At 36.1% G+C, this 16,204-nt stretch overlaps 1 protein-coding gene across 5 annotated transcripts in view; it reads left to right on the top strand.

The window, feature by feature from the left end:
- INTS6 (integrator complex subunit 6) overlaps positions 1 to 12,883 on the top strand; it is a 119,792-nt gene extending 106,909 nt beyond the window's left edge. For all 5 annotated transcript variants that reach the window (XM_070409107.1, XM_070409106.1, XM_070409105.1 and 2 more), the window contains 3 exons: positions 1,124 to 1,498; positions 3,057 to 3,150; positions 5,006 to 12,883. In XM_070409107.1, coding sequence (XP_070265208.1) covers positions 1,124 to 1,498; positions 3,057 to 3,150; positions 5,006 to 5,099 — 563 coding nt within the window. In that variant the 3' untranslated portion in view covers positions 5,100 to 12,883. The remainder of the gene's footprint in view (positions 1 to 1,123; positions 1,499 to 3,056; positions 3,151 to 5,005) is intronic.
- Positions 12,884 to 16,204: the final 3,321 nt, after the last annotated feature.

Below are 16,204 nucleotides of genomic sequence, written 5' to 3'. Positions count from 1 at the left end.
AACAATATGCTATATATGCCAGGTCCCTTGAAACATATGCTGTGCAGATGTTTCTTTCCTGCAGCGACTGTGTCAAGCAGCAAGGATGGACCGGCTTCCGGCAGTGACGAGGAGAGAGAGGATGAGTGAAGTGACAGAGTTGAGCCTCAAAAGAGCAAGAGTTTTAACGAGTGCATGGAAAAAGGATCTTGATGTGGTACTGGGATTTGAAAGAATCAGTCCACATCCATGGAGAGTGTTTAAGAGAAAGCAGTTTCTATTTCAGGTCTGAAAAGGAGAGCAGTTTCTTTGCAGGAGAGCCGGTTTCAACTAAAAATGACTTGTAGAAGATATTCAGTAAAGTTTGCATATTCTGGAATAGGATTTAAGAGGGAGTCAGAAGTTCAAGGGATTTTTGTGGGGATGAGTACATTTTGGACAGTAAGTGAGAGAAGTGATGAATTCACCTGTTGTCTTAGAGGTTTAGTGAGCCATCAAGGAACTTAGAATTCAGCTTTCTGTGGGAAGAAAGTGTAATAATCTAATATAAATGGCAAGGTGGCAAGTTTTTAAGTCTAGTTGTCTAATGAGCTGAAGTGCGTACTGGGTTGTTCTGCATTACTCCAGTAATGAAGACCAGATGATGAGTATAAGAAAAGGGTGTACTGTAAAATGACCTGTTTGGTGGTATGTTCCCTAAAGACCATTGAAAATGTTAAACTCCCTGTGTTTACTATTGCCTCTGAGTGACAACAGATATATAAGGCAGCTATAGATTGGAATGAGCTAGAGCTAAAGAAAAGATAAGCATGACAATCTTGATCATATATATTTCTCTAAAACATTAAAACCGTACTTGTTTAATAAAATTGCCATAGAAAAACAGAGAAGTAAAAGTTGAAGTTGCTTTATTTTTTCCCTCCCTACGGGCAAAATTGTATAGATTTTATAAATATTGTGAACGTTTCACATTGAATCCACCATATCTTTATCAAAGCTTAAGCATCACATCACATTATTTATTAGTTTGCATCTGTGAAAATGATCAGTTGTAATTTGTTGCAATGATATTTCTTTGGAGCTTTGTTTACTGTGTACTTGGAAATTGTCTCTCATAATTTTTCCCCCTTATCTTTATTTTTAGTTTCAGAAGCCAGTAATGATTCAACAATAGATGATGTGGTTGAAAATCATGTTGCTGACCAACTTTCATCAGATATTACACCAAATGCTATGGATACTGAATTTTCAACATCATCTTCTCCAGCCAATTTACTAGAACGACCAACCAATCATACAGAGACTCTTGGTCATGATCATTTAGGAACTAATGACCTCACTGTTGGTGGATTTTTGGAAAATCATGAGGAGCCAAGAGATAAAGTACAATGCCCTGAAGAGAATATACCAGCATCTTCACTCAACAAAGGCAAGAAATTGATGCATTGCAGAAGCCACGAAAAAGTCAACACTGAACTAAAAGCACAAATAATGAAAGAGATTAGAAAGCCAGGAAGAAGTATGTATAATTAGACACAAACCTCAGCTTTTATTTTGTGTATGCTCAAAAAAAAAAAAAAATTAACTAAAAGCTTATATCTAATTCTAGATCAGTCTTGAACAATATATAAGCTACTAGAGGCCTGGTGCATGAATTCGTGCACCAGTGGGGTCCCTCGGCCTGGCCTGCGCCCTCTTGCAATCCGGGACCCCTCGGGGGAAGTTTGACTGCTGGTTTCAGCTTGATCCCCACAGGCCAGTGTACGAATCCGTGCACCGGGCCTCTAGTATGCATATAAGATCTTTGGTTAATTTCTTCTCGCCCTCCCCACTTCCCCCTTCCCTCTGAGATTCATCAGTCTGTTCCATGTTTCCATGCCTGTGTGTTGAGCATCTGCCCACTGGTGGTCAGTGTGCGTCATAGCTACCAGTCGGACGGTTGCTTAGGCTTTTATATATATAGATATGTGGGATTTGATTCTTTGTTCAGCTGAAAAATATCTGCTTGCTATATCCAAAGTACTATGCTAGGTATGATAAGCAGGAGGGACTGAGAACACAGGAAGAGCACACATAAATTACATATAGTTCCTACCATGACAGGAACCCGTAGTCTTTAGTATTCTCCTAGCCAGCAACTGAAATTTTAATGTAGCAGCAAACCCAAAAAGATGTTGGGAATATTAAATGACTTCATGTCTCTAAAGTTCTTGGCATATAGTGCTACCACTGTGTTTAAGATTTAAACTATTATGGTGACCAGGATGTGTTTAGGTAAAAAAACTAAAGTTATGAAAGCTATCTATTATATCAGCGGTTCTTAACCTGTGGGTCGCAACCCCTTTGGGGGTCGAACAACCCTTTCACAGGGGTCGCCTAAGACCATCGGAAAACACATATAATTACATAATGTTTTCGTGATTAATCACTATGCTTTAATTATGTTCAATTTGTAACAATGAAATTGGGGGTCACCACAACATGAGGAACTGTATTAAAGGATCGAGGCATTAGGAAGGTTGAGAACCACTGTATTATATGAAAACAAAACAACTTTGTGGGATCAAGTTTCAGTATCAACTGGCATTCTTTCAGAAGGTGTCGACAGATCACTTGTTATGATGGTCCAGAAATGGGTAAGACTCAGTCCTTGCCATTTAGGATCTTACAGTCCTTAGCAGAGTTTTGTGTGAAAACTTGAAACTAAAATAGTCACTCTTACTCTGTTTTATTATTTTTCCTCCTTATACCCCCAACACCCAACCCCCTTTCCCTATGGTGGCTATAGTTTACAATTTTCATTATAAGGGTGCATTTTTGTTAAGGCCACTTGCGTCTTACTTTTCAGTGGCAATACCAAAAAGCTATTTATTCACCCTTCTAAGCTTTGGAACTTTAATGAGAACTTTCACTAAAAAAGCAGTGTTTGACAAATTAAAGTCTTCAATGAACAGTGAAAATTTTATGTAGAATATTTTTGGTTTTGTCTTAGTATATCTTATAAACTGAAATAGAAAAATATTAAATATGAGTGCAAATGAAAGCCACTTAATTTTTTTTTTTGCTTCTCTTTTAAGAATATGAAAGAATCTTCACTTTACTGAAGCATGTACAAGGCAGTTTACAAACAAGACTAATATTTTTACAAAATGTCATTAAAGAAGCATCAAGGTAAATAATCTATAGAACATTATAAGAAGTATTTTAACAATATGTATTGTGCTATGCATGTATGTCACACACACACACACACACACACACACACACACACACACACAAGCACTTCTCTCTTTTGTAATTTATTGAAAGAAGTTCACTTAAAAAACAGCCACACAAAAATTCTTTAGAACTTGAATCTTTTCTTCCTACGAAGTATAGGTACTTGCATAATTCTTTTTTCCTACTCTTGTGGCTTCTGGTGTCTGTATATTTAATAGCCTCTAATTTTTCTCCTTTGTATATTTGGATTACGGTTAATATTAATCAGTGATTAGTAATAACCTCAAAAGGCAATATTTTAATGTAGCTCACTTGTATGTGGGAAAACTTGTAATTAAGGGGACCAGAGTCAGACAAATGGGCCTTATTCTGATTGCTTCAGTAGCCCAGGATTATGTACTTTAGTAAAAGGAATGTGAATCAAGATTATAAATGGTAACTCCGTAGTACAGTTAACTGGAAAGCATAGTTTTATAAGTTTAGTGAATATAAAAATTTGTTTTATTTTTCCTTTAAGACTTTTAATATTTTAAGAAAACAGAGTTTATCTTATCTGACCTTCCCAATATACCCATTTTTTAATTAGTCCCTCAGTTTCTTCCATGCTACACTCAAAGTTTGTTTTAGATTGAACAGTTCATTCTGTGTGTGTGTGTGTGTGTGTGTGTGTGTAAGAAAGAGGCTACAGCATAGGCTACTTTGAAGGTGCAAGATAAGGGGATAACTTTTCACATTATCTGTTTTGAGTATTTAATCTATTCTGCTCTTTACATAACATTCTGTCATCTTGGATTTAGCTATATTCCTGGTGCCTGCACTTTACTTCTACCACCTTTTAGAGCAGCAATTTTCAACCAGTGTGCCTCAAGAAGTTAAAAACTTCTACAATACCTGACTAGTCAGGGGCATTGACCTCTTTTCACTTACATTGTCAAATTAAAAAATGACATCAGCCATCACAACAATAATCAATGTGAATGAATCAAAATTAGACCTATTTTTTGGTCAGATTGGCAAAAATGTGTTTTTTGGTGTGCTGCAGATTTACTAATTAGTTTATGTGTGCCATGAGATGAAAAGGTTAAGAATCGCTATTTTAGAGAGTTATGTAATATTATAGTGGTTACAAGTAGAGAAAAAGTGGGTATAGATTATGCAGTGTTTTGGGATATTCTAAAAAGCATCAGCAGTATTAGTGCTATGTAGACAAATGCAGTTTCAGTGAACTATATTACTGAAAAAAATTTTAAATTGCAGCTTGAACTGTAACTATTCATTATATTCTATACTAAAGATGTCTAATTATCCTTGATTTGCTAGCTTTCAAATTGTAACAGTAGAACACTGTGGCTTTTAAGTGCTACTACCCAGCTTTCATTTCATCTAACATTTTGTGAGGGATTATATTCATACTTTGTTCACATTCCTTTTAACATTCAACTTCCAAAGAACATAAGAAGCTATTGGATTCATTGCTTTGGGAGTCCTAATTTTGCTGCAGTATTAGTAATCCTGTATATATTAGGTTTTTCCTTTTTCTTTTTTATTGTGGAAGGAATCATCTCTTTCCCATTGTACTTAAGCCTGGATTGTTTGTTCTAGAAACAAATTATAATACAGTACTGATAAAAATAATTTGCTAGTCTTCCAGGAGATTTCATATATCATAAAGTTGTTGATTTTTAATTTTTATTTCTCTTTGAAAAATCTTCCCAAGGCAGTTTCTCTGTTTTAAGAAAAACATTATACTGATGTATAACTTACTCGTTAAAAAGGAATTGAGAGTGCAATTATTTTTTTTATACAGGTTTAAAAAACGAATGCTAATAGAACAACTGGAGAACTTCTTGGATGAAATTCATCGAAGAGCCAGTCAGATCAACCATATTAATAGCAATTAAAAGAAAACAGAATGTGGCCACTTATTTCACTATATCTTCTCCAAATACAAAGTAAATACAAGACTGTTGTGATTTTGCATTCATTTTTTGACATGCATTGTTGGCTATTTGAAATACTAAGAGCAAGTCTACAGAACCTTTCTCATCATTTTACAGTGACCTTTTCATTTTGGTTTATTTTTGTAATGTGAAAAGTATCACTCTAAAAAACATTTTTATTTAACAAACTAAAAATATTCCTTCAAATCTCTTGCTTGTCATTGACTCTTGCGTGTCAATTTCCCTCAGGTTCTATTTTCTTAAACCAACCTTTAAAATTGTCACCTCTGTTAAGGTTGAACTTTGCCAAAAAAATAAAAAAGAAGTTACTTTGTAATTTTTGGGGAAAAAAGCACATACATTAAAACTAGGTAATGTTTTGTATATACAGTTATTTTGGATATATTATTGTAAGTTGTACAAATGTATTTTGAAGAATATTTAAGAAAAGCACTTTTGTTATTCCATCAATAAATGCTCTATTTTACTCTTGTGTGGTTTAGGAAATAATCACATTTAAAGAAATCATTTAAAACTATCTTAAGATAATGGAATTTTAAAAGCTTTGCTTTATAGCATTGAAAAAATACACCACTTGAAGTTCATATTTGTTAAACCTAACTGTAATTACTTGGTACATAATCTGCATTGTCTTTTTTCTATATGTTCTTATCTTTTGTTGGTCATGCCAAAGTACTCCCATTTCTGCCCAGAGAATGGAATCAACAATATCTGTAGCAGATAGGCAGGTACTTTAAAAGCTGTTTAAAAAGCAGACACCTTTGGACATTATTGGTTTCCTTATTTCCCTTCAACCCCTTTTCCTTTCTTACTAGGATTGTAGAAGGCTCAGAGTTGAAACTGTTAGGGAGTTGTAAGTTTGGGGAACATCACATACTCTGAAATAGCTTCCTGTTAGCAGCTTGATGCCATGCTTACAAAAGTCCCATAAATTGGGAGTTCAAGGGGGATCTCTTTGTTCTCTGCTATTCTCACACATAAACTCTCCATTTTATTTGAAGCTAAATGAAAAGGAAACACATTAGGATGACTTGGCTCATTTTGCATTACCCCCGTTTACCTGGGACAAGGAAAAACAAACACTATTCATTGTCCACCTTCAGTCAAGTGGCCTCATGTCCTTACTGAGGACACGACCCTATGACCTGACTCACCATTCATATATCACTGCTGTGCCTTGTAGTGCTTTGGGGTAGCCAGTAGAAAAAGAAAAATGCATTTAGATTAAGTGGGTGAAATAAATTTATAAAATTATAGTAAAATTGAAGTATTTTTAGGTTCATAACATTTGAAAATTACATACCCTTATCTTTTTACACTTTAGTAGAACAGTTTTTACATTTCAAGGGTATAGGGTAATGAAATTGTAACTTTTTATGAAGAAAAGCATAGATGAAAGTGGAGAACATGTTTGAGATCTGTTAATTTTTTTAGTCTAGGGGATTTGAAACTCCTAATACTGAAGATAAACCCTGTCAAGAAAAAGAAGCATGTATAATGTTATATAGTATTTTCATAGCAATTCTTTAAACCTTTTTTACCTCTACTAACTTTCTTTAAAGCAGGATGTCATTTAATAGATGGAATTGTTAAGGTAATTATCTACAGTCACATTGCTAAATTCAGCAAGAGTTACCCAAAATCCAGAATATATTGTCTGGTCTTAAATTATATATAAATGCTTATATTCCGAGATTAATGGAAGGGATTACATACAAGTCATTCAGATAAAAATTCATGCTTAAGAATATTTAGGAAAGGGATTCAGTCTATTCCAATATTTAGTGTCCTTATCAAAAAAATTCTAATTTTCATTTCAAAAGTTGCTTATGAGCTAATCCTTTAGACTCTTGACCTTTAATCCATTGTTGGGGGGATGAACCCTAGAAAGAGTTGTAAAGAAGCAGTTTATTCAATCTCTTTTTGTCAATCTCTGCCACAGTACTCTACACGCTCATCCTAAAACCTAGTCACAAGGTTTGAAACCCATTGAAATTCAAGCTTAATATCCCACCTCTATCAGGTTTTCTGCATTTTAAGAAACTTAGCTTATATTTCAATTAGTGAAATACTGTAGAATTCTTATAAGCAAAGGGGAAGTGGACTATATTTGAGTGAAATACGTCTTTTAGGCCTTTCAGCTCACTGGATGACTAGGCTGGACAAATTATATTTTTTAACAGTTAAATCTTGAGATAAAGAGTTTTTCTTAATGGTCTCATGTGTCCCATTTGTCAATTGATGAGTCATTATTTGCCCTTATTAGTAAGATTGATCAGTTTGGTATACTGAAGGCTGAGACTCATTTTTATCTCTTCAATACCCCTGTCACCAGAAGAGTGTCCATCCACTTGTGTGATGTGGGTAAGTATCTCTGAGAAAGAGGTAAATTAATTCACAGGGACTATAGATGTGCAGCAGATTATGTCACTGATTTTGGATTAGCCTTATGTTTTCATTCTCTGTTTACTAAGGCAATTCTACAAACTATCATCGAAATGGTAGTGTGTCCTTTACTACTTCAAAGATTTTACAGTCATTTTTAAAATACATTTTATTGATTTTTTACAGAGAGGAGGGGAGAGGGATAGAGAGTTAGAAACATCGATCAGCTGCCTCCTGCACACCCCCTACTGGGGATGTGCCCGCAACCAAGATACATGCCCTTGACCGGAATCGAACCTGGGACCCTTGAGTCCGCAGGCCGATGCTCTATCCACTGAGCCAAACCGCTTAGGGCAATTTTACAGTCATTTTTATGCAGTTAAATTCCAAGAAAAAAAATTGTTCTCGTAACTGTCATCAACTTTTATTGGCTATCAGCTTTTGACAATGACCTTTCTGTTCCAATTTAGTCTCCTGTCTGTCTTAAGGGAGTAGAACCTGTCATCTTTCATTTTTGACATGTATCTTTTCTAAGAGAGGGCTCTCTGTTGCCTGTTCTGAGTGATATGTCTCATTTTCATCTAATATGTATGGGGTTGGGACATATCTGTTGATGGACCTTTTCTCCCCAAATAATCCCAAAATGACCATTTTCATCCTTTTTGTCACAAAAGTGTTCCTTTGATTTCTAGCACAACTTGCAGCAGTATGCAAATGATTCTCAGATAAAATGATGTTGACAATATTTCCTTAACAATTTGTGTAAAGCCTATGCCTAATTTTCATGATTCTAACTTTTGACTTTTTTCTCTCCATAAATAAAAATAATGCCTGATGTTTAGTTAAAGTAGATCCATTTTTGCTTGATTTTATTAGTCTTGTTCCATACTATTTCTTTTGAACACATTTAGACTTGCCAACAACTCTTTACTGAGAATCTCTTCCTTCCTAGGCTGATAAATAATTGCCAAAGGAGGAGGGGGAACATTAAGAGGAATAATTTGAATACTTTGTTCAGTGTTGTTGACACTTAAGGACTTCTGGCCTTGTTCTTATGTGCTAATTATTTGCCTGTACTATACCATTTTTTTGAATTAAGATGAGATATAGGGGGATTAAAATTACAAGGGCAAACATTTGATTTTTTTTTTTTCAGCAAACTTGAGAAAGAACAACAGAAAGACTAGAAACCTGAGTGCATGCATTTACTAGACCATTAGGGTTGCTGTGAGTCAGAGGACTTCTTCGATACTCTAGTGGTCTGAAGGAACTGTCTTTTATCCTGCAATGACAATGAACTGGGCAACAAGTTCAAGGAAAAAGTCAAGACTTATCATTTATTTTACTTTCGTGATTTTTCTAAGTCTCCCCAGAAGTAGAAACTTGAATTTTAAAAATGTACATCAACTACAAATGAGCTTGAGAGAGAATGGTGAAAACCCACAGAGGATATTAGTTTCCCTTTAGTTATGAAATGTTCTCCTTTCTTGGGATATGAAGCACCATGGAAACTAGCTAGAGGGAATGCTTGTTAGGCTACTGTGGATAAATGAGCCCTTGTTGCTAGAGAGAGGCTGATAAGTAATTTATCTGAAGTCTAACAAAAACTGTAATGCCAGTGTTGTGCTCAGGGAAAAGATGTATGGCCGATTTGCTTTAAAAATAGGGATCTGAGACCTTTTTAGTAACAATAGCACTGCAGGAAAGATAATAGAAGAACCCCATTAAAAGTGATATCTGTAATACTTTCAATAATAAAGATAAAAACAGAAGAACCCCATTGCATTTTTCTATTCATTTGAAGAAAGTTACTATTAAAGTTGGATATGAAGTCCCTTGATTTTGAAGAAGTAAAAGCATCCTAATTTTTCATTTTGATTAGGATGGGGTGAAATTGGGGAAATTAAAGAGAAAAGATACCTATTTTTTCAGAATGACTATTCCTTTTATGGGGATGATGGTACAAATCTTTTTCAAAATGGGTATCTCTTCCATTATTTTTCAAAAACTGTTCTCTGTTAACATGTTTTTTAAATGCTGTACCACATCTGCACTTGGGGTTTTCAGTAGGAAACTTTAGAAGTGTGAAGATTGAACTGGCTAAATCTAGATATAGACAGCAGTGGGGCTATGTGGACAGCTCAGTTCCCCTTATGAACACACCTGTGGCTGCAGATGCCTTGGTGCCTTCCTCTCAAACCTCAATCTTGGCTTTGTGGATCACTTCAAAAACAAAAGCCATCTTGGCCTAACCATAGGAGATAAAGATGTGAATTGCTTATTGTATTTTTTATGCATTTGTTTTAGAGATTTGAGTACATTTTCCAAGAGTGCACTGTACTTACCAGTTACAGTCTTATGTTGCTTACTGTATAGCTAGGGAGAGCTTGTCAGAAAATTCTTAAGGTGCAGTATTTTATACAACTTTCAAAACATCAAAGTTAATAAATCATAAAAACCCCAAATTAATATTCAGGGTTGTGCCCCATTTTTTCAATAGTTATTTTTAAAAATAGTTTCTAGTTAATATTTACATCTCTGTCAGCCAATATTTCTAAAACTTTGGTGGTATAAGAATTACCAGAATATGTGTTGAAGTGCAGATTCTGGAGTCCCGAAATCTGCATTTTTGTCAAGCTTCTGAGATGATTTCCCTTGGATGACTTCTTGAATGGACTGCATTTTAAGAGGCACTTTTAGATGACAGTGGCAGATTTTACTATAGGCTTTAAAAGGCATAATTCAGTGAATTGAAAATGTGTCTAATGCTGCAGGAGTGCATTCTGTATACTGAGCTATATCAGCTGTGCAATTAACTTGCCTCATGGGCTGGAACTGCACATAAAACGAGAGGTTAAAACTACCATAGTTGTGTGCTAACAGTTTCAAAGATAAGCCTGGCGAATAGGAATACGATAGGTTAGGGGAATTAATGGATTTTTGTAATTTAACCATTAATCATTTAAAAACTCCACAATGAAATATTTGATGACACAATAAGGAATGAAAGTTAAGAATCTTTAGAACTGGAGAACACTAGAAATTATTCAGTCCAACCCTTTAATTTTAGGTGAGCTGTTGGCATCTGAGGTTACAGTCTTGATAAGTAGAGTTGGGCATATGCAGGTTTTCTGACTGCAGTGCCCATTTCCACCCACCCCTTCACACAAACACGATCATCTTTCAAAAAGTATCTAGTCAGCTCTAGCATGCTAATGGAAAGGCATCTGTGGTAAGAGTCTTGATCATTAACATGTATATTTTGAGGCAGTTTCTTTGTTTCATTTAAGACTAATACTTGAAGTGTTTTGCATTTTTATGCACATACCAGGAAATGGCAAATGACCGTCATGAGAGAATAGAACCAGCCCATAGTATAGTCTCTCCAGCATTTCATCAATCTCATAAATTAAGTACACAGAGGAAATTGTGAGTTGGCTGAGTTCTCTGTAAGGAACATTTATTTCCCAACATCACTGAAGGGGACCTGACAGGGCCAGAGAAAGGGAGAAAGCAATGGGAACATTCATCTGGCATCTTGGTCTTTTTCTGTAGAATCTTTTAGAAAAGAAATTTTCTATAATAATTGTGGATAAAAAATGGTTCTTTGTTGGTCATGAGAAGGTTTTACTAATCTGGCTTTATTGCTATCTAGTATGGTATCTGAACATTTTAAATAAATGTTAATGAAATGAGCAGAGGTTTACTATGAAACCCTATGTCAGCTAAAATATCATAAGTGTGTTTGTATTAGGGTCCAGGCACCTTGGCACAATGTGAGAAATGGGACCAATTGGTACAAATGAGTCTGGTTAGCTGGGCTTACTAGTAGCTATTGCAGTTTATTGAGACTGCAACTGAAGAGTTTCATTTTTATAGTTTTTCTCCATCACATGACAAGAATGGTTCAATAATTGACATTTCCATGTTTGCACAGCCATAAGCCAAGACTTATAGCCCATCAGGCCCCAGCATTTGCGCCTCTCAAATTTTATCTCTGATAAGAGTTAACATTTCAGAAGAACAACATTTATGATCAAAACAAGAAATCAGGTGTTATCTGTGGGTTTGTGTTTTTCTTCTTGCGTGATCTTGTATTAGAGATACCTGTGTGCTGACTTTTGTTAAGTAACTACTGAGATGTTATGCAACTAACGAAACCAACTTAAAGGAGGCCAAGTACAAAAGGCTCCTGTCATTGGGCTCGTCCTCTCCTGCAGTGTTAGCAGCTACTTAGTGCCATTGAGGTTGTACAACTTGTTTTCCCAAAATTTGTTCCCAAGATTGTTTATAGGTGCTACTCTAGAAAAGGGTTCCCTGATTTATTAAAATGGGAAATGCAGGAAATGGGTAGTGTTGTGCTTTTGTTTTTAGTAGTGGACTTCTTAGAGCTGGTAATTTGCTAATGTTCATAGTCCTACAGGAGGACTATAATATGTAATATTTAATCATGGAACCTATATGGTCTTTCTAATAATAGGGTAAATTTATACAAAAAAATCTAACCTTGTTAATATATTTTCTTTCACATTAGTATATTTTTCTAGTATTTGAGGGCATCGTGGCTATTTTGTGGGAGAGCATGACGTATTACCCTTAGAAGATAGTACATTTCAATATCCAAAGCAAAGGGGTAAGTTTTTCCTTACTCTCCCTCCTGGCATAATCTCCACTCTTCTTCCATAACAGCTTCTAACATGTTTACATGTTAACCTTTTTAGATTGTTAGCTCTTAGGATGCAGAAGCTGTCTCAGTCATTTTAAATATTTTGTACTTTGCTAAACTAGTGTAATAATGCTTGTGTGTAGTAAATGTTGGATTAATGAATATTAGACACTTCTCATTGTCCATTTGTTTCATTTCCATAAAAATAGCTGCCTTCATGTTCTTTAATTTGATTTCTCTTACAAGGAAATGCTGGCGGTGTCTGTAGAATCATAGGGGCATAGGACAGAATGAGTCTTAGGTAAGTCTCATTCAAATGATTGCTTCAATGGCCCTTCCCCTTTGTTAGTGGAGACCACCATTCTTTGTGTGTTATTGGTCATACTCTCAAAAGGTTTAAGAGTCTTTATAACATGACATTGTGTAAACACAAGATTGCAAAATATAAATCAATGTCTCTACATTTGATCCTCAGCTTCTCATAAAACAGGATAAGTAGCCCTAACCAGTTTGGCACAGTGGATAGAGCGTCGGCCTGCAGACTGAAAGGTCCCAGGTTCGATTCTGGTCAAGGGCATGTACCTTGGTTGCGAGCACATCCCCAGTAGGAGGTATGCAGGAGGCAGCTGATCGATGTTTCTCTCTCATCGATGTTTCTAACTCTATCCCTCTCCCTTCCTCTCTGTAAAAAATCAATAAAATATGTTTTTAAAAAAACAGGATAAGTATATCATTTGTAGTGTCTTTTGTCTTTAAATTATTATTACTATTGGCAAATTTAGTGGCTTTTTGGAAAGTTATTGCCAGATTTGCTTCTAGTTTATTTTTCTCACCTTTTTAATTGTAAAAAATTATAAAAGATGGAGAGTGTGTCACGTAGCACCCAGCCCAGGATATTTAGAGTGCTAAAAAGTAGCTGAAATGGCCTCTGAATCTAGGCTGTGGTTAGTTGCTTTCTCCTTCTTCTCTAGTCCACTCCTCATGCCTTTTTTTCTCTCCCCTCCCCAGCTTTATTGAGATTATAATTGACATATAACTTTGTGTAAGTTTAAGGTGTACAATATAATGATTTTATATATGTATATATTGTGAAATGATTACCACAATAAGATTAGTTAACACATTCATCACGTCACATAATGACAGTTTTCTTGTGTATTAAGTTTTAAGATCTACTCTCTCAGCAACTTCCAATATACAATCTATAGTCACCATGCTATACATTACATCTCTAGAACTTATAACTGGAAGTTTATATCCTTTGACCACCTTTACCCTTGCCCCAAACCCTTCCCCTGCCCCTGAAAAATACCAATCTACTTTCTGTTTCTATGAGTTTAGTTTTATTTTTTTTAGATTCCACATCTACTTTATATACAGTACTTGTATTTTTCTTTCTGACTTATTTTACTCAGCATAATGCCCTTAAAGTTTTCCCAAGTTGTTGTAAATGGCAGGGTTTTCTTCTTTTTTTATGGCTGAATAATATTCCATTGTGTAAATATACAACCCTTTCTCTATCCATTTATCTGTCGATGGACACTTAGGTTTTTTCTATGTCTTGGCTATAATAAATAATGCTGCTGTGAAGATAGAGGTACAGATATCTCTTTGAGATAGTGATTTCATTTCATTTGGATAAATACCCAGTAGAATTGCTGATCATATGGTAGTTCTATTTTTAATTTTTTGAGGAACTTCCACACTGTTTTGCATAGTGGTTGTACTGATTTACATTCCCATCAACTGTGTACAAGTGTTCCCTTTTCTCCACATCCTTGCCAACATTTGTTATCGCTTATCTTTTTGATAATAGACATCCTAACCAGTGTGAGGTGATGTCTCATTGTGGTTTTGATTTGTATTTCACTGATGATTAGTTGATTACCTTTTCATATACCTTTGGCCATTTGAATATCTTCTTTGGAAAAATGTCTCTTCAGATCCTTTGCTCATTTTTAATTGGATGATGGTTATTATTTGTATAATTTCCTTATATATATTGGATATTAGTCCCTTAACAGATATGGGGTTTGCAAATGTTTACTTCCATTCTATAGATTGCCTTCATTTTATCAATTGTTTCTTTTGCTGTGAAGAAGCTTTTAGTTTGATATAGTCCCATTTGTTTACTTTTGCATTTGTTGCTTATACTTTTGGTATCATATCCAAAAAATCATTCCCAAGACCAATTTCAAGGAACTTTTTTCTGATGTTTTCTTCTAGAAGTTTTATGGTTTCAGACTTTTAAGTCTTTAATCCATTTTGAGTTAATTTTTGTGAGTGGTGTAAGAGAGGGGTCCAGTTTTACTTTTTCATATGTGAATATCTAGTCTTCCCAACACCATTGATATAAGAGACTGTTTTTCCCCTTTGAGTATTCTTGGCTCCCTTGTCAAATATTCATTGACTGTATGTGCATGGATTTATTTCTTGGGTCTTGGTCCTATCCCATTTATCTATGTGTCTGTTTTTATGCCAGTATTATACTGTTTTGATACCATGGCTTTGTAATATAGTCTGAAATGAGGACATGTGATAACTCTAGCTTTGTCCTTTTTTGGGATTTCTTTGGCTATTCAGGATCTTTTGCGATACCATATCCTCTGCCTAGATAACTTCAAATGACTTATCTTCTACTTTATTGAGTCTTTCCTCTGCTTGGTTAACTCTGCTGTTTAAGCTCTCTTTTGAATTCTTCAGTGTAGTCATTGAATTCTTCAGCTTTAGAGGTTTTTTAAAATGGTTTCTATGTCTTTTGTTGACTTCTTATTTTGTTTATGCATTATTTTTTTAATCTTGTATCGGGGTTTTTTATGTTTTTGTGTTCTTGCTTACTAAACTACTTTAAGAGGCTTATTCTGAATTCTATGTTTAGTTCATAGTTCTCTGTTTAGGATAGTTATTGGAGCTTTATTCATTTCTTTTGGTGGTGTCATGTTTCCCAGATTCTTCATGATTCTTGATTCCTTACATTGTATGTGTGCATTTAAGTAAGAAGTTTCCTCTTCCAGATTTTGCAGGTTTGCTTTTGACCTTCACCAGTCTGCTGGTAGCATTCTTGGGCAGGCTTGCTATTGTTGTCTCTATTAAGGCAAGGCCACTGCATATGCTCTGAGGTTGTGGGGGTACTGCTGGCTGGGTTATATAGTTGGATAAGACAGCTGGCTGGGCTCCTGGTTTGGGCAGGACTTCTGGTTATGTCCCATGGTTAGGTTGGGCCACTTGCCCTGCAATGACCTCTGGTTGGGTGAGGTTGCAGTCTCTTCCCTGGCAGGGTGGTGCCACTTATTGGATGCCATGATTGGGCTACTATGGATTGGGCTTCACAATTGCTCCTGTTAAAGTGGGGTCTCATGGCTGTGCTTCCCAAATGGAGGGTGCTGCAGGCTGGGCTCAATGTTTGGGTGGGGCTATAGACTGTGCCCTAAAGTTGGGTGGAACTGCAGGCTGGACTCCATTGCTGAGTGGGGTTGCAGGGTGGGCTCTGTGGCTGAATGCTGCTGTAAGCTGGCCCTGTGGCTTCCCAAGATTATTGTTCAGGCTTCTTGGTTAAATGGGGCCGAGGCTATGCTCAACAGTTGGGCAGGGCTGCTGACTTTGCTCTCTGCCCAAATGGGACTGTAGGATGGGCTTCTTGGCTATCTGGGTTCTCTGGCCAGGCTTCCTGGCTGGGTAGGACTTGAGGCTATACTCGGTAGTTTGTTGTGGCTGTGAATTTGCTTCCCTGCCTCAGAAGGGTAGTTGTGTGACTCATTGACTGGGGAACCTAATCAGGCAGAACTGCCAACCAAGCTCTCTGGCCAGACAGGGCCACTGGCTCTACTCTGTAGATCAGCATTGCTGCTGTCTGGAGTCTTTGCTGAAGTGCCCTGCAAGCAGGATCATGGCCTGCCAATGTTTGAGGGCTGCTTGCTATAAGACTTGCCGCACCCCCTTCTCCATCTCTATCTGATCCCCAATGGTCCCTGAGAGGCAAGACATAAATGGGCTT

This window comes from Myotis yumanensis, unplaced genomic scaffold, assembly GCF_028538775.1.
Source record: "Myotis yumanensis isolate MYYU_CA2020_CCGP unplaced genomic scaffold, mMyoYum1.0.hap1 SCAF_3, whole genome shotgun sequence".
Taxonomy (NCBI): Eukaryota; Metazoa; Chordata; class Mammalia; order Chiroptera; family Vespertilionidae; genus Myotis; species Myotis yumanensis.
Note: the sequence above shows the minus strand (reverse complement) of the source record. Positions and strands in the feature narration are given on the sequence as shown.